The sequence below is a fragment of the Ovis aries genome, chromosome 25 (genome assembly GCF_016772045.2).
Source record: "Ovis aries strain OAR_USU_Benz2616 breed Rambouillet chromosome 25, ARS-UI_Ramb_v3.0, whole genome shotgun sequence".
NCBI lineage: Eukaryota > Metazoa > Chordata > Mammalia > Artiodactyla > Bovidae > Ovis > Ovis aries.
The window spans coordinates 41941783-41963620 of NC_056078.1; the positions used below are offsets into that span (position 1 = coordinate 41941783).

General features: G+C 48.2%; 1 protein-coding gene and 1 long non-coding RNA gene across 7 annotated transcripts in view; one reads left to right on the forward strand and one right to left on the reverse strand.

Annotated features, from left to right (window-relative positions):
* Window positions 1-21838, reverse strand: part of ARHGAP22 (Rho GTPase activating protein 22) — a 192379-nt gene that overhangs the window by 148125 nt on the left and 22416 nt on the right. The window contains exon 1 of one of the 6 annotated variants that reach the window (XM_012105513.4): window positions 8857-9221. The exons of the other annotated variants lie outside the window; for them this stretch is intronic. Coding sequence (XP_011960903.3) covers window positions 8857-8890 — 34 coding nt within the window. The 5' untranslated portion in view covers window positions 8891-9221. Of the gene's footprint in view, window positions 1-8856; window positions 9222-21838 lie in introns of those variants that run through there. 6 annotated transcript variants of the gene reach the window in all.
* Window positions 18354-20475, forward strand: LOC132658666 (uncharacterized). Its single transcript, XR_009598591.1, has 2 exons — window positions 18354-18791; window positions 19152-20475. It is a non-coding gene; the product is annotated as an uncharacterized LOC132658666 (long non-coding RNA).

Here is a 21838-nt window from a genome sequence, read left to right on the forward strand (position 1 = left end):
TATATTGTCACCCTACTTATTTAACTTACAGGCAGAGTACATCATGAGAAATGCTGGGCTGGAAGAAACACAAGCTGGAATCAAGATTGCTGGGAGAAATATCAATAACCTCAGATATGCAGATGACACCACCCTTATGGCAGAAAGTGAAGAGGAGCTAAAAAGCCTCTTGATGAAAGTGAAAGAGGAGAATGAAAAAGTTGGCTTAAAGCTCAACTTTCAGAAAATGAAGATCATGGTATCCGGTCCCATCACTTCATGGGAAATAGATGGGGAAACAGTGGAAACAGTGTCACACTTTATTTTTGGGGGCTACCAAATCACTGCAGATGGTGACTGCAGCCATGAAATTAAAAGACACTTAACTCCTTGGTGACCAACCTAGATAGCATATTGAAAACCAGAGACATTACTTTGCCGACTAAGGTCCGTCTAGTCAAGGCTATGGTTTTTCCAGTGGTCATGTATGGATGTGAGAGTTGGACTGTGAAGAAGGCTGAGCGCCAAAGAATTGATGCTTTTGAACTGTGGTGTTGGAGAAGACTCTTGCGAGTCCCTTGGACTGCAAGGAGATCCAACCAGTCCATTCTGAAGGAGATCAGCCCTGGGATTTCTTTGGAAGGAATGATGCTAAAGCTGAAGCTCCAGTACTTTGGCCACCTCATGCAAGGAGTTGACTCATTGGAAAAGACCCTGATGCTGGGAGGGATTGGGGGCAGGAGGAGAAGGGGACGACAGAGGATGAGATGGCTGGATGGCATCACTGACTCGATGGGCGTGAGTCTGAGTGAACTCCGGGAGATGGTGATGGACAGGGAGGCCTGGTGTGCTGCGATTCATGGGGTCACAAAGAGTCAGACACGACTGAGCGACTGAACTGAACTGAACTGAATGGCCAGAGAGGGCACCCTCCTCATGCCTGATCCTAAGAATGTAGCACAGAATGTCCCACTGAATGCTTGCTGAAAGCATGAATGGACATGAAACAGGAATCTTCAGGTTCAAAGAAGATGGGCAAGATCAAATCCAAGAGACTTTGTGCCTTTAGAGATGATCTTGGCCTGGAGAAACCTGCCAGAGGGATTTCTACCGCCCATGGCCTGTTCCCACATGATGAGAGGTTAAAGGGCCATTCCTGTTATCAGAGTAGCAGCACGTAGAAGCAGGAAGCAGAATGTCCTTTTCCTACTTTTCCTGGTTTGGCAGTGGGAGGAGAGAGGCTAACTGAGGTCGTGGAAGGGGCACAGCATTTGGAGGCTCTTTAGGCACTCAGAGTCCCAAATTTCCAGATAAAATGGGAACAAAATACAAATCCTATCCACTTCCTAAGCTGTGGTGAGGAAGAAGTAAATGACACTTTGAAAGTGTGCTGCAGAGACGCACTGACTGGATGAATGGGGGTTAGGACTGTCTCGTTGCTGCAGGCTGAGCCCTTGGGAGGCCTGTCCCCTCTATCAGACCTTGTCTGGGAGCAGCTACCCTAGGTTTGCTGCCCCGGCTTCTGTTCAGATTAGCAAGCCATTCACCAGGAGCTGGAGATCCGTGGAGTTGATGTAATTTAGTATTGATTATAAATTTCATTTCTGCCTGCCTATGGGCCATTAGCTTAGATCAATATGCTCTCCACCCTTGGTTAAGTAATCATTGAGGCTGTTGATGATTTCAGCAGTCAGGGCAGGTCCCTGGCTGTCTTGGTTGAGGGGAGCTGAAGGCAGCCCTCCCAGCCTAGGTCTAATCCTGCTCAGGCCTGTCTTGCAAATAAATCATTTATTCCCACCTGCAAACATGAAGTTCACGGCCAAGTCTTCAGTTCTGCGGGGACAGAAGTGCTGCCTGGAGCTCCTGGAGCCCAGCATCTATAGTGCCTTAGACCCTAAGTGTTTAAGAGCGCTGGTTATATGCTCTGGGCATCTTCCATGGGGAGAACTCAGTTTTCCCATCAGCTGGTATCTGCGAGGAGAGGCAGGAGGAAAGAGAAGGAAATCCTGCCACAAGGGAATGCAGATATCTCTTGAGATCCTATATTCATTTCTTTTAGATACAAACCCAGAAATAGAATTGCTGGGTCATATGGTGGCTCTATTTTTAATTTTTTGAGGAACCACTGTACTGTTTTCCGTAGTGACTGCACCAATTTACATTCAGTATACCACAGCTCCCTTTTCTTCACATTCTTGCCAATATCGTCACCTCTTGTCTTTGGATAATAGCCATTCTAACAGTTGTGAGGTGACATCTCAACGTGGCTTTTTATCTGCATTTCCCTGATGATTAGTGCTGTGGGCATCTTTTCATGTAACCCTCGCCCATTGGTATATATTCTTTGCAAAAATGTCTATTCAGTTCTTCTTCCCATGTTTCAGTCTGTTTTGTTTTGTTTTGTTTTGTTTGCTATTGAGTTGCAGGAGTTCTTTGTATGTTTTGGAAATTAGCCCCCTACTGGGTCTATGATTTGCAGGTATTTTCTCCTATTCTGTAGGTTTCTTTTCCATGTTATGGGTTTTTGCCTTTTCTAACAAAGCTTTTAGTTTGATGCAGCCCCCTTTGTTTATTTTGCTTTTGCCCCCTTTGCTCTTTGTGTCTAATCTGAAAAATGATGTCACCACGGATGGCAAAGAGATGGCCCCATACGTTTCCTTCTAGGAGTTTTATGGTTTCAAGTTTTCATGTTCAGGACTTTTGAGCTGGCTTTTGTGTATGGTGAGAGCTAAGGGTCCAGTTTCATTCTTTTGCTTGTGACGGTCCAGTTTGCCCAACGCCATTTATTGAAGAGACTGTCCGTCTCGTATACTGCCCATTGTATATTGCTGGCTCCTTTGTTGTGAATTGATTGACCACACATGCATGGGTTTATTTCTGGGTTCTCTATTTTGCTCCATTGATTTATGGTCTGTTTTTGTGCCAAATAATTTCTTGATATTTTTTCCATTTTAAATACTACCTATTGACTCTAACTATGGAAGATGGGGATTTCATTTATTTCACTCTCCCACCCCATCACATGTGAGCACCCACTCCATCCTCCTAGCGCAGTTACAGTGTATTTTTAGTTTGATCAATGTGAAGAATTTGCATTGTTAGTACTATGTAATTGCTACTCCCAGTTGAGCTATGCAGTATACTATAATGTTTCATGAACCATTTTTTGTTTTCCCTGGAGTTCATAATTGCCTTGCCTTTTAATTTGCTTAGTATTCAACTACGTATCAATAATTCAACCTTAAATATTCTAACAGTTGTTTGCATCTACTTTCCATGTATTCATAGGTAGTGGGAATCTTCTTAAAAATCACACCGCATTTCATTACTCAAAGAATTTATAGCTCTCCTGGGAACATGCAGGGCCACCTGCAGTGGTGTTTGGATAGTGTGAATCTCTGCATTGGGTTAGGGAGAGGGCATATGCCTCGGCACTGGATAGACATGAATTCCAACACTTGTTGGCAGGCTACCTACAATTCTCCTTCCACATCTGTTAAAATGGGAATAATGGTGCTTCATCATAGTATAGTCATGAGAATTAAATAAGTACAATAAAAATGCCTGGAGCACGGAAGGCACACAATAAATGTAGGTTTGTTTTCTTCAGGGAAAATCAAGAAAAATAAGGCCAGTGAAAGTACTTCATCTCACTCACAGAGCCTTTTCCCTCCATCCCCAAAGTATTGACCAGGCTCTGCACATTCATCACGGCTTCTAAGACACTGATACTCCTTCGAAGGAAGACGGCTCAAGCTGCTGGAGCTGTGCTCATCAGGCTAATGATTTCCTTTAAAAGAAGGAGCCTCCTTAATAGCAACATCAATTTTATTTTTAAATATTTTAAACAAAGGCAGAAACTCTAAAAGGAAATATTGATAGACTGATGACATGATAATTAAAAACATACATACATCTGGGGAAAAAAGATCCTGATATAAAAATTAACGGCAAGCAACAAATTGGGAAAATATTTGCAACATATAAATCAATCAAAGGAGGGCTGATTTTCCTAAGGACCTGGACCAGTTAGGTCCAGAGACAGTGCTTCAGCCTCCTAGGCTAATGCTTTCTCTGCTATTAATTCACTCCCTCACTCATCTACCCATACATTCATTTATTCACCATATATGTATTGCGTACCTACCAGACGCCTGGCCTTGGTGTATAATGGTATCGAAACACAGAAATGGGCCCTGCTCTCCTGGAGTGCAGTCTAGTGGGGTGACAGTTATTCACCAAATAGTCACACTGAGGAGTGTACAACTATAACTCAAGGCAAGCGCTACAAAGGAAAGGAGAGCCCAGAGCAGAGGACCCGGTTCAGACTGGGGTTGCAGGAGCACTTGGCTGGCGACACTCGAGCAGAGAACTGGAGCGAGAACAGGAGCTAAGAAGTGCGTGTGTGTGTGTGTGTGGTGGGGGGGGCGGGACAGAGACAGACAGACAGACAGAGAGAAGGAGGCATTCCAGCTGGGGAAACAGGGTGTGCTCTGGCCCTGTGGTAGGAGGCCCATGGAAGACGCTGGGGAATGGGATTCTTCCCAGTGTGGCTGGAGCCTGGAGAGGGAGAGGAGGCTGGAGGCTAGGCCAGTGGCTAGACTATAGGAGAGGTCTTCCTGTAAGCTGGGGCTGGAGGAGGAGGCTGGTGGTGGGTACACTGTGGATTTAAGTTTGGAAAGATGGCTCTGGCTTTGGAGTGGAGAATGGATGGGAGTGGGTGGGGGTGAGGCAGAGTATTGCTGCCACAGGTTAGAAATGATGACGGCTGGAGAGGACAATAACAGGAGGCCGAGTGAGACAGGCAGAGCCAAGAGCTCTCTGGGAGGCAGGTGACACAGCTGCCTCTCATACCTTATCCTTGTGAAACAGGGCAAGACCAAATCAGTGAATCTTTATTTGGGACAGTGCTAATGGGCACAGAAAAATCTTTGAAGAAGCAGGCCCTGTGTCAGTGGGATTTCAGGAAAGGGAGCAATCCCAGGGAGCTGGGGCAGCATCAGGGGCAAGGATTCTGCAGCTTTGTTCTGACCACCTCCTGGGGGCTCTATGAGTGGGGGTGCGCAGAGGGCACAGCACTCCCAGAGTCTGGTGGTGGGCATGAGGCTATAGCCTGGGGCTCCGCTGCCTTCCCTCACTCTGGAAAACTCACAGGGAGAGGGTGCCTATCTTGCATTTCTGTTATCTATCTCAAAAAAAATAAAAGGCAATTTTTACAGTGTCACGGAACATATGCGTTTGTGACTTGCTCCACTGTATCTGTGATAAATTCATGGATTTTTAGCAAGTTTATCCTGTTTTTCTTCCAGGAAAACTGGCAGAGGTGGGGTGACTGTCTCTTCCATTCCCACTCTGGAAACACGGCAACAAATCTCAGTGGAGTCAGAGCTTGCCAGGCATGGCATCAGGAAAGGCTCCCCGAACAGGACCCTAGGAGATAGGCAGGAGCTAAGAGAGGTAGGGCCAACCGCACCTGGGTCCAAATGGCCTCGTCTGGCTTCCACAGGCTGGGATAAGCTAGGGTGAGTCTGAGCTGGTCCTAAGCAGGCCCTGGCAGGCTAGAATCACGGTATTGATGGCCAATGTGAGCTGGTACCAACCGATCTGGACCACTTTCCTGAATCAGTCTGAATTATATGATGTACTTAAAAGCAAGCACACTGTTTGAATTTACAGGCTCTTTTTGAGACATTTCCTGCTGGTCTGGATGTCTCCCTACTTTTTAAAATTATCGCTGTCCTCTTCTGTGTGTGTGAACACCTGCCTCACCTGCCTCTAACTACTTCTTAGAAATAGAACTCCAATTATTGAACAAACTTAGTTTTATATGTGGGTAAGTACCAGGTGGTACTAGTGGTAAAGAACCCGCCTGCCAACACAGGAGACATAAGAGACCCAGGTTCAATCCTTGGGTCGGGAAGATCCCCTGGAGGAGGGCATGGCAACCTACCCCAGTGTTTCTGCCTGGAGAATCCCATGGACAGAGGAGCCTGGTGGGCTACACTCCATAGGGTTGCAAAGAGCTGGACATAACTGAAGCAACTTGGCAAGCAGCAAAGTGAGAGTAGGGTTTTTCCTGGGAGGTTCTCAATCCTGACAGCTCCTCCTCCCTGGGATAGAGACACAAGGGCATTTTAGGGTGATGGCGCTCTCTGCAGCAGTATCAGAGCTGGCCTGGATGGGGACCTACCAGGAAGTTAACAGCTAATATAACCTGGGGGAAGGTTTCCTGGGAAGCCCCCATTGCAGAGCAGCCAAGGCTTCTGAGCCCAGTTGACCTGGGCTGGTTTTCTTAACTATCCTAGAAAGTGACCCCAGATCGTTTCCATCAACTCTTTGTAACCAGGTAGTGGTGCAATCTGGAAGCCTGTCTGGCATATGTATCGCCTGGAGCAGCCTGGACAAGGCAGTGTGTGGCTCTCAGGGGCTGTGATTTGTATCCTGTAGGCTGGCAGGGTTTATGACATGAAGCCTGCCCGACTCCTAAAAGATGCCAAGGGGGATGAATTTTGAGGGAAGTTCTTCCTTATACCAGAGCCCAATTTCTTAGAAGCATGCATATATAATTTTGGTCTGTATTCCACCAGAAATGTCCCTGCGTGCTCTGACTCTTCACCTGGTCTCCAGCCCCAGCCTGTTGACCCTGTGCACAGCCCTCCCCCCCCAACCAGCACAGGCACTGCCAATCCCTGCCTGCAATGTGGCTTCCTCCCTCCACCATCCTTGCCTAGGTAGCCCCACCATTCTTCAGCTCACAGCGCAGGCACCACTTGGTTCCTCTGAAAGCTTCATTTGTAGTATATGCTCTTATGCCCTTAGAACGCCTCTTGTCATGGTTTATGATCATCTGTTTCTATGGGTAGTGAGTGAAAGTCGCTCAGTCGTGTCTGACTCTTTGTGATCCCATGGACTATACAATCCATGGAATTCCCCAGACCAGAATACTGGAGCTGTTCCCTTCTCCATGGGATCTTTCCAACCCAGGGTTTGGACCCAGGTATCCCACATTGTAGGTGGATTCTTTACCAGGTGAGCCACCAGGGAAGCTGATTTTTTATGGGTGAGTGGTTATCTTATACATATCTGATATATAGTACCATAAAGTCTATCTTTTAACATACACTACAAGATAATATCATCTGGTATCTCAGCCTGAGAATTCTTTGTTGTGGGAACTGTCCTCTGCATTGCAGGATGCTCAGCAGCATCCCTGGCCTATATCTACTGGATGCCAGTAGCATCCCTTAGTTGGAACAACCAGAATGTCTCTAGACATCAACAAATGTCCCCCAGAGGGCAAAAGAGCCCCTGGTTGAGAACCACTGACCCAGAACAAATGTTTCTAGGAAGACAGATGTCAAAGGTAGGCTTCCTGAGAGCTGTTCGCAAAACACTGGTTTTTTTCTAAACCAGCCCCATCCAACAGAAACATAAGGTCAGCCACATATGCAATTATAGATGTTCTGGGAACAGCATGAAAAGCTAGTAAGAGAAAAAACAGGTGGACTGAATTCCAATCAATATTTTATTTAACCCAATATATCCAAAGTATTATCACTTCATCAGGTGATCAATGTAAAATAATCATTGAGATCTTTTACATTCTTTTTCCCCCAAGTCATCAAAATCTTCTGCATATTTTTCTCACTTTGGATTAATCACATGTCAAATGCACAATAGCCATGTGTGGCCAGCATGCCAGGAATGGGAGAGGAGACCCAAGCTCCTTAGGGGGGCTGGCCTGGCCCACCTGTTGCATTGTTACCGGGCTGTACCCCTACCCCTGAGCAGAGCCATGCACAGCCCTCCTTTGCCCACTGGGGCCCACAGGTGACAGCCCATTCCAAGCATCCCATGGAGGGATCCTGATGGCTCTAACTATGCTCTAGAGGGCCAGCCTGCCCAGGAAAGTCATCCAAATGCCTGCAGTGTGCTAATGAGACGGGTGTGTGCCTGTGAGCTCAGGAGAGCCCAGAGGATCCCTGCCTCCGATATGCAAACACTGGGTGAGGCAAGTACTGGTTCCAAGTTCCCTGGGCAGAAGCTCCACCCACTTCCAAGCCACTCTCCTCATGCTCCTTACTCACGAGGAGGGCTCAGCCCTCCACAAACGCGGGCCACATGGAAAGACACATTCTATTTTTCTTAAAACACAGATGCTGTCATCTAAAATAACACTTGCACTGGCCAAGAAGTTGCTGTCCAGGCAGATGCTGTTCTGAGCTCCAAGACCTGTCCTGAGGCCCCAGGCCATTCTGCAGGGCCACAAGCTGGCTGGGGTGCTAGCCCAGTGCTGTGGATGACCCCTGCAAGGCTCACCTGCGTCCCTTACTTATCTCTGGATCCGCTCCCCCAACACCAGCAACTCCAGGCCCTGCTGCTTTCTGGGAGTTCTCCGGGACAGAGCCCCTGCCTGCCTGCCTGCCTGAGGAGTTGCTTTCTGCAGCCCAGCTGTGGTGGGACCTGGCTGTCTGGAGAAGTCAGGGCATTGCCTTTCCTAGTGACATCTACTTTTGCCTTGACAACTAGGGTAGATCTTGAGCATTCAGCATTTCCCTTCTAGTAATAAATAAATAAATGAAGTTTTTCCAAAGTTGTCACCTCATCACTTTGAGCAACCAGGGACTCTATAAAACGTGGAATGTGGGCTGAAACCTGCACACCCACCGGGGCACTAAATTGGCCATCTCCCTCTGACAGTATCAGGTCTGACCCCCACAGACCCCAGGAGCCTCCCTATTAGGGGCTGTCTGTCACCAAGATGCCTCCAGAACGCCCGCCCCATGTGACCGCAGCATGCAGCCAGCCGAGTATCCGCACCCATCTGCCAACAGACTCAGCACACTGCCCAGATCGGCCGCAGGAAGTCGGACTTACCCCTCCTGGCTTGCCTGATCTTTGGGCTCAGCATCTTCCTGCCGCCACTTGGACGGGATTGCTGGGCTGATCATGCTGTCATCCGCTCCCCTTTTCTCTTCCTCTCGCCCAGCTGCCCACCATGCCCCGCTCCGGCCCCCACGGCCGCTGGCGTCACCAGCGAGGCTCCCTCGGCTGCCTCTCCCGGCTCCGGACCGACGGCTTGCCTTGGACAACGTAAACCTCAATGCATTATTTATCCATCTTATAATTAATTCCCATCCATGCAAACCATTAAGAGGCTCAGTAACCGTTTCTGATCAATCACTGGGCCCGGGCGGGGCGGCCTGGCTGTCCCTGCGCCTGGCCGGGGAGCACGCGGCACTGCCCATCCGCGAGCGGAGCGGGCGCGCGGTCCGGGCGGAGGCGCGGGGAGGGCGGGGCGGGAGGAGCCAGGCGGAGCGCGCGGTCCCAGCTGGACCGACGGCCCCAGAGGGCGGGCGGGCTCCGGGATCGGATCCGCCCTCTGCGTGGGGAGGGCTCGTCGAAGTGCGCGCCGCCGGCTAGGGATTCCGAGAGGCCGCAGGAAATGCACGGACTCTGGCCGCCCTGGGTCCCCGGTCAGCACGCACTGAGAAGGCCGGGGGTGGGGGAGCGGTCTGTCCTTGGGGACCTGCTCTGCCCATGCTTCCTGCCAAGAGGGACTAGGAGGCTGTCTATGAGGTCACAGTTCCAGCTGTGAAAAGACAGGTGTGTCTTCGAAAGAGGCACAGCCTTGGCATATTCAGAGTCCCAGGGGACTCACCCAGCAAAGCCGGTTAGAGATGTTAACTTCTTTTCCTACTTAAATAGGGTGAAAGGAGTAAGAATCCTGTGAAACACTTAGATTAGGGCCCACATAGAGTAAGTAATTAGTGCTAAGTCTCCAAAGTCACGTCTGACTCTTTGCAACCTCATGGACTGCAGCCTGCCAGGCTCCTCTGTCCACGGGATTCTTCAGGCAAGAAGACTGGAGTGGGTCGCCATTTCCTTCTCCAGGGGATATTCCGGATCTTGCTAAAGACTGTTCACTGAGCAGTGAATCTCTGCCAGCTGCCCTGTCTCAGGTTAATACTAGCAGAGTTCTAAAGCATGTGAAGTGGGGCTTTGGGAAGGTTCAGGCTCAAGATCCTAAAACTTGCCCGAGAAATGCAGTCACAGTCATTGTTGTCATTTAGTAGGCACCTACTATGTGTCCTTGAGGTTGGAGCTTTATACTCTGTATTTGTTTCAATTCTCAGAGTCCCTGAGGCAGGGAGGCCTTTGTCACAGTTCTTCAGTCGGAGCAAATAAGGCGCGGAAATGTTATGTATCTTGCCCAGAGTCACACGGTCTTGTCAGGGCTGGGCCTGAACCGACCCTGTCTCTATAGCTCCTCCCTTTCTATGGTGCCAATCTAAGTACCCTGATTCCAATCATTTCTCGTGAACGCTCCTGGCTTGAGAGCCCTCAGTGAATTTGCTGGATGGTAAGGACCAGCCTTTGTGCCCCTGAACCACCCCCCCCAAGGGGCCCTGTCAGGCACTTGGGCTGGGTTCTCTGGGCCTGGGTACTGTGTGATATCCTCTTGGTAGGTAGATGGTGAGGGCTTTGAACAGGGCCCCTCCGCTTTGATGGGCCGTGCTCCCACCCTAATCCTCACAGTGCCCCTATATCCACTGATCCCCAAACAGTGGACCGAGTAGCTGGAAGGGAAGAGGATCCCGAGGCTGGGGGGTCCACTGGGGGCCCACTGCAGTCGTCCATGCGGGAGAGGACAGGATATGGACTGTGGAGAGGAGGGAAGGATGGGAGAGGTTAAGGACTCACCAGGATGTGGCGAGTCAAGTCCCCAGGGTGAAGGAGAGGGAGTATCCCCAGAGACAGGGCTGTCTTACTCAGCATCTAGTCACTTATTCTGACCCTCAGATGCTCCTCAGAAGGGATGAATAAGCACACGTAAGCTTGCTATGATATCCAAGGCCGTTTATGATACTGGCCAGTACTCCCTCTGTGGCCTCTCCTGTAACGCCGCACACGACCATCTGCATGCTTGGTCCCTGCTCCTGCGTGCTCCCACTTCCTGTTCTCTGGGGTGTGTTTCCGGTCACACAAGTCTGATCATTCTAAGCAAGTCTCCCAAACTGTCTTGATTCTACCTCCAGAAGGGGCGCCAACACGCACTTCCTCACGGCTCATATCTGTGTGCCACAGACTGCCCAGTGCCCCTCCTGCGCAACAAGCCCTGAGCCTCAGGTAGGACTCAGGCCAGGAACCTCATGAGGAATGCTGGCTTGACGGGCAGATCTGAGAAACACCACTGAACGCCAGACTTGCCCTCCTGTTTCTTTGGGGCAGGAAAGGGTCAAATCAGGGTGGGACAGAGGCCATCCAGCAGGAGAGGGAAGGATACAGGGCTGGAACGTCTCAGGTTGACATCAGTGTCACAGAAGGAGGTCCCGTGGCCAGTAACAACGTCTTGAGCAATCACGAAAGCCTGTGAGTAATGCAGCCTGGACCACTTCCTCCAAACCAGAGGCAGGAAAAATGCCCCAAAGGCTTAGTTTGGGTCCACTCACACTTGTTTTGGTTACGAAACTACTCCCAGGCAGTTTTTCTGTGCAGCTCTTTCCCTGGATGATATTTAGCTGCTGAGCTTACCCGCCTGCTTTTCTGGGGATCTGTGTTGTAATTGGGCAAAAGCACAGAGGCTCTAAGCTCAAGTCCAGAAGCAAAGCTGGGAAAAGGGCAGAGCTAATCTGAACTCTGCGCCAGAGAATGATGGTGGCGGGGGTGCGGGACGGGGGCTAGGTAGCTCCTTCCTCTCTGTCCTCAGACCACACTCCTTTGGATGAAGGGATCCATGTGTTCCAGCTGGAAGGGACCTTAGCACCCTCTCCTTCCTGAAGTTTACAAACTTTACACCGCAGGACCCTGGGAGCCCTCCAGTTCCCTCTGAGACCACTGGGAGAAGGGGTGAGGTGAGGACAAGAGCAGGGCCTCCTGAGTAAGTTTTTATCTGAAGGGACCGCTCCACTCCTGTTACACAGGCAGTAAGCTGAGGCCAAGGAGAAATACAGGCCTCAGTTAGGAGGAGAGGCAGAGAGACTGCCCCCTTACCCACGTCCTTACAGCGCTGTGCCTCCCAGCAGTGGTCCTTGCGTCTTTGCTGGTTCCCTGTCCTGCATCATTTCTGCGTTTTCTAAGGGGCTCCTCTGGGTCAGGCACCTCTGGGCACTGCAAGGCGAGTGGAAAGGACTGGGAGGGCAGAAGTGTCCAGAAGGCTTCGGCAGAAATGCACACCTCTTGGTGGGACGATCACCCAGCAACATCATTGGCCCGGAGCCAGGAGAGCTCCAAGTCACTGGTTCTCAGCCTTAGCTGTGCAGCGGGGCTTTCTGAAAACCAGTTTCCGCGTTTCACCCCATCAGTTCCGGTTTAACTCATCTGGCGTGGACACTCGTCTTTGGGAAGTGTAAAAGCTCCTCTGATGATTTAATGTGTGGCCAGGGTTGAGAACCACTGCTTTATTAGATAATTGCATATCCATGAGCCCAAAGCCTCCAGAAACAGTCTTTGCCTGCTCGCGCCACAGGGAGGCTTCTTCTGAGGGAAGGGCACATTTGTTAACCACTCTCTCAGTTAGAAAGTGGCAATGGGCCTCTGTCTCAAGGCCTAACGTGAGACAGCCCCATTCCACGCAGAGCTACAGTCACCGCTATGTAAGCTGTACACTGCGCAAGAGTGTCAACAGAAGGGGGAGCAGGCCTGGGTTTGGGCTCTGCTGGCAAAGTTGCGTGTTCTGGCATGGTGACAAGGGCAAGCCTTTCTCTAATCTATACCAAGACGCCACATAGATAGGAGAGCCCTGAGTCTGAGAGGCCTGCTCGGTGCTCACCGGACGCAGTGTCCCCAGACTCCCAGTTGAGGGCACACTCAGTCTCTGCCGCCAGGCGGCTGAAGCTCTGTCTCCCTAGCACACCACATCTGTCCATCTCAGTGATGTGCTGGACCAGCCAGCGGGTCCCAACAGCCCTGAGAGCAGATTGTTGAATTTTTAGGAATTTTGTAATTTTAACACAGACATCATTAGAAATTGTATTATAAATTAAAGTTACAATTAAATAAACTATTTTAAACACAAAGGTAATACCTACTCAACAGACATGACTTTCTAACTACTGACAACATTTCCCTATTGTTGAACAACTCCCCTTCTTAGGATTATTTCTCCCTATCCTATCTGTATCCTATCCTATCCTATCTGCATGGTGAAGAGACTATTGTGATGGCTGATTTTTATGTCGTCTTGACTGGGCCACATATTATTGGCCCAGTCGTCTTGACTGTCACATATTATTCTGGGTGTGTCTGTGAGGTGTTTCTGGACAAAACTAACATTTGAATCTAGATGAAATAAAGCACATTGCCCTTTTGGAGGTGGCTGGACTCATCCAGTCAGTTGGGGGCTCAAGAAGAAAAGAAAGGCTGACTCTCCCATGAGTAGAAGGGAAATCTTCTGGCCTGAAGACCTCGAGCTGCAACACTAGTATTTTCCTGCCTTCGAACTAGAACTACCTCGGGTCTCCTGTGTCTCCAGCTTGCCAACAACAGATCTTGGAACTCAGCCTCCATAATTGTGTGGGCCAATTCCTCGTTACAAATCTCTTGATATATACAGACAGTCCCTGACTTATGATGGTTCAACTTATGATTTTTAGATTTTGTGATAGTGTGAAAGCAATATGCTTTCAGTAGAAAACTGTACTTCAGATTTTTGAATTTCATCTTTTCCTGGGCTAACCACACACCAGATGGTACTCTCTCATGATGCTGGGCAGTGGACCTGCAGCTCCCAGTCGGCCAGGTGATCATGGCCAGGAACTTAGAATAGATACATTTCCAGGCATTCTAGACCCATATAAGCATTCTGTTTTTTCACTTTCAGTACAGTATTCAACAAATTACATGAGCTATGTAACTATTTATTCTAAAACAGGATTTGTATTAGATGATTTTTGCCCAACTGTAGGCTAATCTAAATGTTCTGGGCATGTATAAGATAGGCTAGGCTTAGCCATGATATTTGGTGGGTTAGGTGTATTGAATGCATTTTTTTACTTAACGATGGGTTTACTGGGACATAACACCATTGTAAGTTGAGGAAGGCCACTGTATATACATCTAATCAAACACGTCATATGTCCTTGAGGTATGTATGTATTACGCATATGGTTCTGTTTCTCTGAAGAATTCTAATTCAGCTGCATACTGAGCTGCTACTACACATCTCTTCCCAACTCCCTGTTCACCGATCATGACGGTATGCTGGTAGTTAGAAGCTAATGGTGGCGGGAGTATTTACGCCAAGAAAATCAGCAAATGCTACATATTGTTCTGAGGAAGACATCCGAGACACATGCCAGAGCCTTACCCTCTTATGGTCCATGACAGCCTATTTCTCAGGGACAAATATTTCTTTTTCAGTGTCAGAACATAGCTTCATGGCCTTTGCCGTTATAAGCTCCTGTTTTTGCTCTTCCCTGAAATACTCTTTGGAATATGTGTTGCTCAAACTGCAATTCATAAGATCCCCAAATAAAGTTCTTTGTTCTTTTCAGCCTCAATATTGATTACTGTTTGACAAAATCAGGGCTTACATTTCTTTTCCTTCCGGAGAGCCAGTTGTTAGACATTTGACGACTGAAGCGACTTAGCAGCAGCAGCAGTACAGCTCTGATCATCCTCTACCAAGTTTGCTCTGAATGCCCCAGTCACTGTCGACTCCCCACTGTGGGCAGAGGGCGCTTTCTCTCCACCCAGACTGTTCTCCCCTTTGTCCTGGGCACACCCAGGTGCTCCAGATTTCCCAGCTGTCTTGCAGTTTGGTGTGGCTGGGCGCCAGTCACTGTTCACGGGCAGATGAACTGTGGCCAGTTAGATGTCTGGCCCACAAAACTCCTCCCCTCAACATTCCTCCAAGTGTGTCTCCCTTTTCTGGGACCACCTCGGAAGCTCCATGTAAAAGAGGGCAGAGCCCCATAGTCTGGGTCCCTAAGTGACTGAGTGAGCCTGGTCCCCACTGTCACCAGAACCATCTCAGACATCTCAGAAGAGCCATCGCTTAGTCAGTCCTCTTCATTACCACACCTGCCCGTCCCACCAAATAAACATTCTGCCTGTCTTTCTTCACCGCCTAGATTTTGATGCATCCTTTTAGACCCTGTTTCAATATCACCTGCCTATCAGAGCCTCATGCCTAGAGTTCTGAACCTCTTATATCTCCCTTATCACCCCCACTGAGGCCACATGAACCTTCTAAAAGTTCTCTTGTGAGACCCCATTAAGCCCTTACCCATAATTTACAAATATAAAATTTAAATTCTCACATTTATTACCCATAAAATTGCCAACATCTGCTGGATCATAAAAAAAGCAAGAGAATTCCAGAAAAACATCTATTTCTGCTTCATCGACTACACTAAAGCCTTTGACTATGTGGATCACAACAAACTGTGGAAAATTCTTAAAGAGTTGGGAATACCAGGCCACCTTACCTGCCTCCTGAGAAACCTGTATGCAGGTTACGAAGCAACAGTTAGAACCTGACATGGAACAACAGACTGGTTCCAAATTGGGAAAGGAGTACATCAAGGGTGTATATATATTGTCACCCTAGTTATTTAACTTATATGCAGAGTACATCATGAGAAATGCTAGAATCAATCAATCTACAAGCTGGAATCAAGATTGCTGGGGGAAATATCAATAACCTCAGAAATGCAGATGACACCACCCTTAAGGCAGAAAACGAAGAGAAAGTAAAGAGCCTCTTGATGGAGGTGAAAGAGGAGAGTGAAAAAGCTGGCTTAAAACTCAACATTTAAAAAAAGAAGATCATGGTATCCAGTACCATCACTTCATGGCAAATAGATGCGGAAACAGTGGAAACAGTGACAGACTTTGCTTTCTTGGATTCCAAAATCACTGCAGATGGTGACTGCAGCCATGAAATTAAAAGATGCTTGCTCCTTGGAAGAAAAGCTATGACAAACCTAGACAGCTAATTAAAAAGCAGAGACATTACTTTGCTGACAAAGGTCCGTCTAGTCAAAGCTATGGTTTTTCCAGTAGTCATGTATGGAGGTTAAGAGTTAGACCACAAAAAAGGCTGAGCACTGAAGAATTGATGCTTTTGAACTGTGGTGTTGGAGAAGACTCTTGAGAGTCCCTAGGACTGCAAGGAGATCAAACCAGTTAGTCCTAAAGGAGATCAGTCCTGAGTGTTCATTGGAAGAACTGCTGTTGAAGCTGAAACTCTAATATTTTGGCCACCTGATGTGAAGAGCTGACTCATTTGAAAAGACCCTGATGCTGGGAAAGATTGAGGGCAGGAGGAGAAGGGGATGACAGAAATTGAGATGGTTGGACCATGGCATCACCAACTCGATGGACATGAGTTTGAGCAAGCTCCAGGAGTTGGTGGTGGACAGGAAAGCCTGCCGTGTTGCAGTCCATGGGGTTGCAAGGGGTCAGACACGACTGAGCAACTGAACAACAATGACCCATAATTTAAAAATTAACCCATAATTTAAATATTATAGTCTAGAATTTAAATGTAAACTAGAAATAAAGCTTGTAGTACGTGGTCTTTGAGATATTCTTTGTAGATTTTTTTCCCTAGATTTTTTAATCACAAAATCGTGAGGGATTCATCTGAGGTGAACCTTCTCCTACAGTGGTGGCCTTAACTTGCTGGCCTTAGCTTCACGTTTGGGCACTTGGGTTCCGCAAGTTGCTGTGTCCCCAAGGGAGGAGGGCAGGGCCCCTCTCTTGGCCCGCTGTTCCTGACCTTAGTCCTGTTGCCTTTGGCCTGAAGTCCGTCTCTGTCCTTTGGCTCAACGCCTCCTCCAGATGTGCAGCTTGGCTTTTAATTTCAGTCTTGTCCACTCACTACAGTCTATGGTACACACTCTGTCATACGCAGCCCAGGCCCATCAGAACGGGTCTAGAGCCCTGGACTCTTACTTTTCTGAGTCTTTGGTATCCTGGGATCCTGGGCAGAAAGTCAGAAGGACAAAGGCAGAATCCAGGGTTGAGCACTGGAAAATCACCAGATACGCTGGGCCAGTAAGAGCATTCAGACCAGAATACAGAGGCTTTGCTTGGAAAGGCTTTACTTGTGACCCGTAGCCTTGGGGATGTTTGCTTGAGTCCTGCAGCCTTGGATCAGGGGGAAAGGTGGCTTAAGGGTAACTAAATGAGCTGGTTCAGAGAACGTAACCTTTGGTTTGAACCTCCGCTGTACCACTGGCCACCCATCACCTTTCTCTTTGTAGCAGCTGGAGGCCAGACAGCTGATGTGCAGGGGGCTTAGCGCCGAGAGGATGGGGGAGTGGCACCCTGGCTGGGTTCTCCAGGGGCAGAGGCAGGGCTGAGAGTTTTATGAGGGATGAACACTTGTTCAGCGAAGGGACGGAGGCAGGAGCGGGGAGGGAGAGGCGGGTCTGAGCCACAGCAGTTTCTGCCAGCCCACCTGGGGCTCTGAGGCAGATGGCCCAGAAGAGGGGCTAGCCTTGGGTGGAGGTGGTTCCGCCCATGTGCTGCTGTCACTGGCTGGGGGCCTTCTCAAAAAGCAGGGTGACCTTGGCTACCACTGCCTTTGTGGAGCTGTTGGCTGGGGGCCACCCAAGAAGGACATGAAGTTGGCTCAAAACCTGAGGTTGACCTTAAAAGAGTCAACAGCTGGCGGTGTCAGCTGACCCCACCCCTTGCAGCTGGGGGAGCAAGTCTTTTCTTGAAGAGTCTGCTGAGTAGCTCAGCTGTGTGTACCTGATGGGGTCCTATGAACCTGGCAGGCCTCATTTTAGGCCTCTGTAAAAACTGGGTTAAAACTGATTCTACTCACCTAAGACTCTCTGCTCCATCTAGCTAGTCGGCTCTCAGATAAAGTTTTATTCGGCTGCGACGTCTCACTGTGGTTTCCTCAGAAGGGAAGAAGCTTCCACTAGAGGCTGTGCAGGGCCAACAGTGGGACCAGCCCTGCCGGGAGCAGGTGGAGTCCCCCAGGGGCCCTGTAGGAAGTGGCAGGAGGGCCCGCAGCCCCCTGGGCCCGACACTTTGGGCCAGGCAGGGTCCCCCTGCTGAGTTCCTGCTTCTGGTAGTCAGAGGCTGAGAGGAAAGAGGGAAATGATACTTCGTTGGTGGGTTTCTGGGTCCTGGGAACATGTACTGAGTCTCCGAGGAGCTGTCACCCTTCCCCTCCAGCAGAGGATGGGGGACCTAGAGGTGGGCTTCCCGCCAGCATCAGCCAGCCCAGGTTCCAATGGCAGCCTCTGTCCTTACCCAGGTCCAACAAGGAATTAGGTCTGAAATGATTTCCCCTCCCCCAAAGAACATGATGAATCACTACTCGAGTCAGCTTTGCATTATTGAGAAACAAGTCTTCTCCCTCGCGAGAACACCTGCCCGCTGTGGAATGGCAGGGACTGGAGCAGACGGAAAGGATGGAAATTTCCCAGGCACCTTCTCGCCCAGCTCACATCCTTCCACAAAGTCCAGGTTCCTGCTGCGCCTGACCAGCCCCTCCCCCTGGGCACACAACCTTCACCTGCTCCTCCAAACATCTCCCCTCCTTTTGCATCTTTAATCCCTCTTCCTCTCGTTGGTTCTCTTCTCTAAGCTGACCCAGTCAGGCCTTCCTGTTTTGGACTGACTCCCTCTCGCCTGCCCCACCCCCACCTCCCGCTGTGGTCTGCTCCGGCCCTGTAGGCAGCTGGCTGTGCCCGTGTGATGTAGGCTCAGCCCATCAGATGGTCCTGCCTGGGTCTGGTCTGATCTCGAGCATGTTATGAAAAGACGGAGGGACGGGTAAAGGGCCTTCCCAGGACAGGGAGCAGTGACGACGTCCTGCTGTGAGCCTGGTGCCTTCTAACAAGGTGAGATGTCCCCACCACGCCACCCCTTCGGGAAGACGGTCTGGTGCATCTCATTCTTATGCTCCCTGGAGCCACCGTCATTTTGGGCTCTTTTCCAAGCCTGGTTCTCCAGCTTGCGAAGGACTTTGTACATCTCTGATACATTTTGGATAAATTCCCTTTTCTGGCTGTAGCTGGCTTAGGCTGTCTTCCTGTGACTTGCAACACACGGAATTCTAACTGACGACTACATCAAGCCTCTCAGCCTGCCTTCACATGCCTCTCCTCTCTCACTTCCTGGTTTTCCTAACTCAGCCAGATGACATGATCTCCCAATTGTCTGTTCTCTCACGGATGGCGTTTTCTTCCTTATTTCCCCAGTTACACCACCAAGCTAATCACTGGATGTCTCAGACTGGAAACCGCAGGCCATCCTTCCAGACCACGACTCTAGTTTTCTACAGCCTATTGTCATGTCTCCGGGACTGACAGCACTCGCAGCTCACCCCAAAGGCACTGCTGGATGAGGCCCTCCCACTCTGGCAAACACTTCTTTCCTCCCAACCTTGGCTTCATTCTCATCTGTTTCAAATCGAGAGGTATACACCTCTGACCTGGTGAGGGGCTGGTGCACACACGCTGCCTCAATTTTGCCTGTAGCACAACAACGTATTCAAAGGGCTCCGTGAAAAACTGTCAACCCAAAATTCAACAGTTGGCAAAATTGTTCTTCAATGTGAAAGAGCACTTAACAGATTCTCAGATAAACAAAAATTGAGACAGTTAATTGCTAGCAGACCTGCCCTATAAGAAATGTTAAAAGGAGTCCTTCAGGCTGAAATGAAAAGATATTAGACAGTGATTCAGAGCCACATGGAGATAAAGAACACCAGTAAAAGTAACGGTATAGGAAATACTTGAGAGAATCAGTGCATTTTTCTTTGCAACTTTTCTTTTTCTCTCATCTGATTTAAAAAAATAACATCATAAAAACGATGAACCTGTGTTGATTGATGAGCACACAATATATAAAGCTGTAGGGAATGATGATGAAGAAGACAAAGCTTTTGCTCAACAGATGAATGTGAAGATGTGGTGTATAGATGCAACTGCATACTACTCAGCCATAAAAAAGAATACAATTTTGCCATCTGCAACAGCATGGATGGACTTGGAGGGCATTGCGCTATGCGAAATATGTCAGACAGAGAAAGACAAATACTGTATAATAGCACTTATATGCGGAATCTAAAAAAATACAGCAAACTAGCAAGTATAATAAAAAGAAGCAGACTCACAGATACAGAGGATAAACTAGTGGTTACCAGTAGGGGGAGGGGAGGGGCAAAATAGGAGTGGGGGTATGATGTAAGACAGGCTTTGATGGAAGACAGGCTCAAGAATACATTGTACAACACGGGGAATACAGCCAACATTTCATAACTGTCAATAGAGAATAACCTTTCAAAATTGTGAATGACTGTATTGCATACCTTTAACTTATATAATAAGTTGTATGAGCATCACCAACTCGATGGACGAGAATTTGAGCAAACCATGGGAGATGCTGGAGGACGGGGCGCCTGGCACACTGCAGTCCACGCGGCCACAAAGAGCCAGACACGACATACAAGTGAACAGCAGCAATGTACATAATATTGTTCATCAACTATACTTCAATAAAAAAATAATAAAAGTTTCTGTATACTGTTTGTATTAATCCAAACTAGATGAACATACATTAAGATGTAATCCCCAAGGCGACAACTAAGAAAATAACCCCCAAAATATACAGTAAAGGAAAGAACAAGATGATTAAAAGAATATGAGAGACATTATACATTTAACAAAAGAGAAGTCAGTAATCGAGGAGGTGAGGACCGTAAAAGATGACACATAGGAAAAAAATAGCAAAATAGTAGCAGTAAGTCCTTTGTTATCAGTAATTACATTAAATGTAAATGAATTAAACTCTCCAAATAAAAGGAAGAAAATCCAACAGGGTTCTCTCTAAAGAGTGTTACTTTAGTTTTGAAGACACAAACAAGTTGAAAGTGAAAGGATTTAAAAAGATATTCCTTGAGAACAGTAACCAAAGGAGAGCTGTATGACTATATTTAAATTAAAACAGACTTTACGACCAAAAAGTATTATGAGAGAGAAAAAAGGACAATATATATTAATAAAAGGGTCAAAACCATCAAGATGTAACAATTACAAACATATATTTGCCTAACAATGGAGCATCAAAGTCCATGAAGCAAAAACAGATTCAAGGGAGAAATGGACGCTGCAACAATGGTAATTGGAAACTTCAATATTCTACTTTCAAGAATGGACAGAATATCAACAAAGAAACAGAATTTGAACAGCACTATAGACAAACTAGATCTAATATACAATATAGGACACTCCACCCAACAGCAGTACCTGAACATATTCATCTCAAGGGTCCTGGGAACACATCCTTGGGTAGACAAATGCTAGGCCATGAAGTAGGTAACAGATTTTAAAAAAATATCTTCTCTTACTAGTCTACATTATACTAGAGGTTTTAGCCAGGGAAATTAGGCAAGAACAAATAGTAAATGCAGGGCCTGTTGCATCCCATCCCAGGCTCAGGACTGAGTTTGAGAGCGGGCAAGGAACAGGGGACCATGCCGTGTCCTGTTCTGTCCCTGGGTAAGGCAGTGAAGGGTGGCTCCAGCCTGTGTCCACGGCATCTTGCTCCTCTTTCTAAATTGCAATTTTGAATTTCAGTCTCCATTGATATCCAAGGGATTTAGGAAGATCCCAGCCTGATAACTTTGGGCACAGACTATCAGGGCCAATATGCGGAGCTGGGCATTCTAGGCCCTATTATGCATACCTGGCTAAAGAAGCATGGGGAGGGGTGCACTGCTTAATAAGCCATAGGTGTGTGCTCTGCTTAACAAGTCTGATCTTGCACCTGGCTCAGCCTGGAAGAAGGGCCACCTTTGTCTTTTGAGAAAGGCACTGTCCAGACTTGATGTTCTTGTACTGCACTGTGAGTTGTCTGGAGAATCAGCCCCAAGGCTTGGACACAG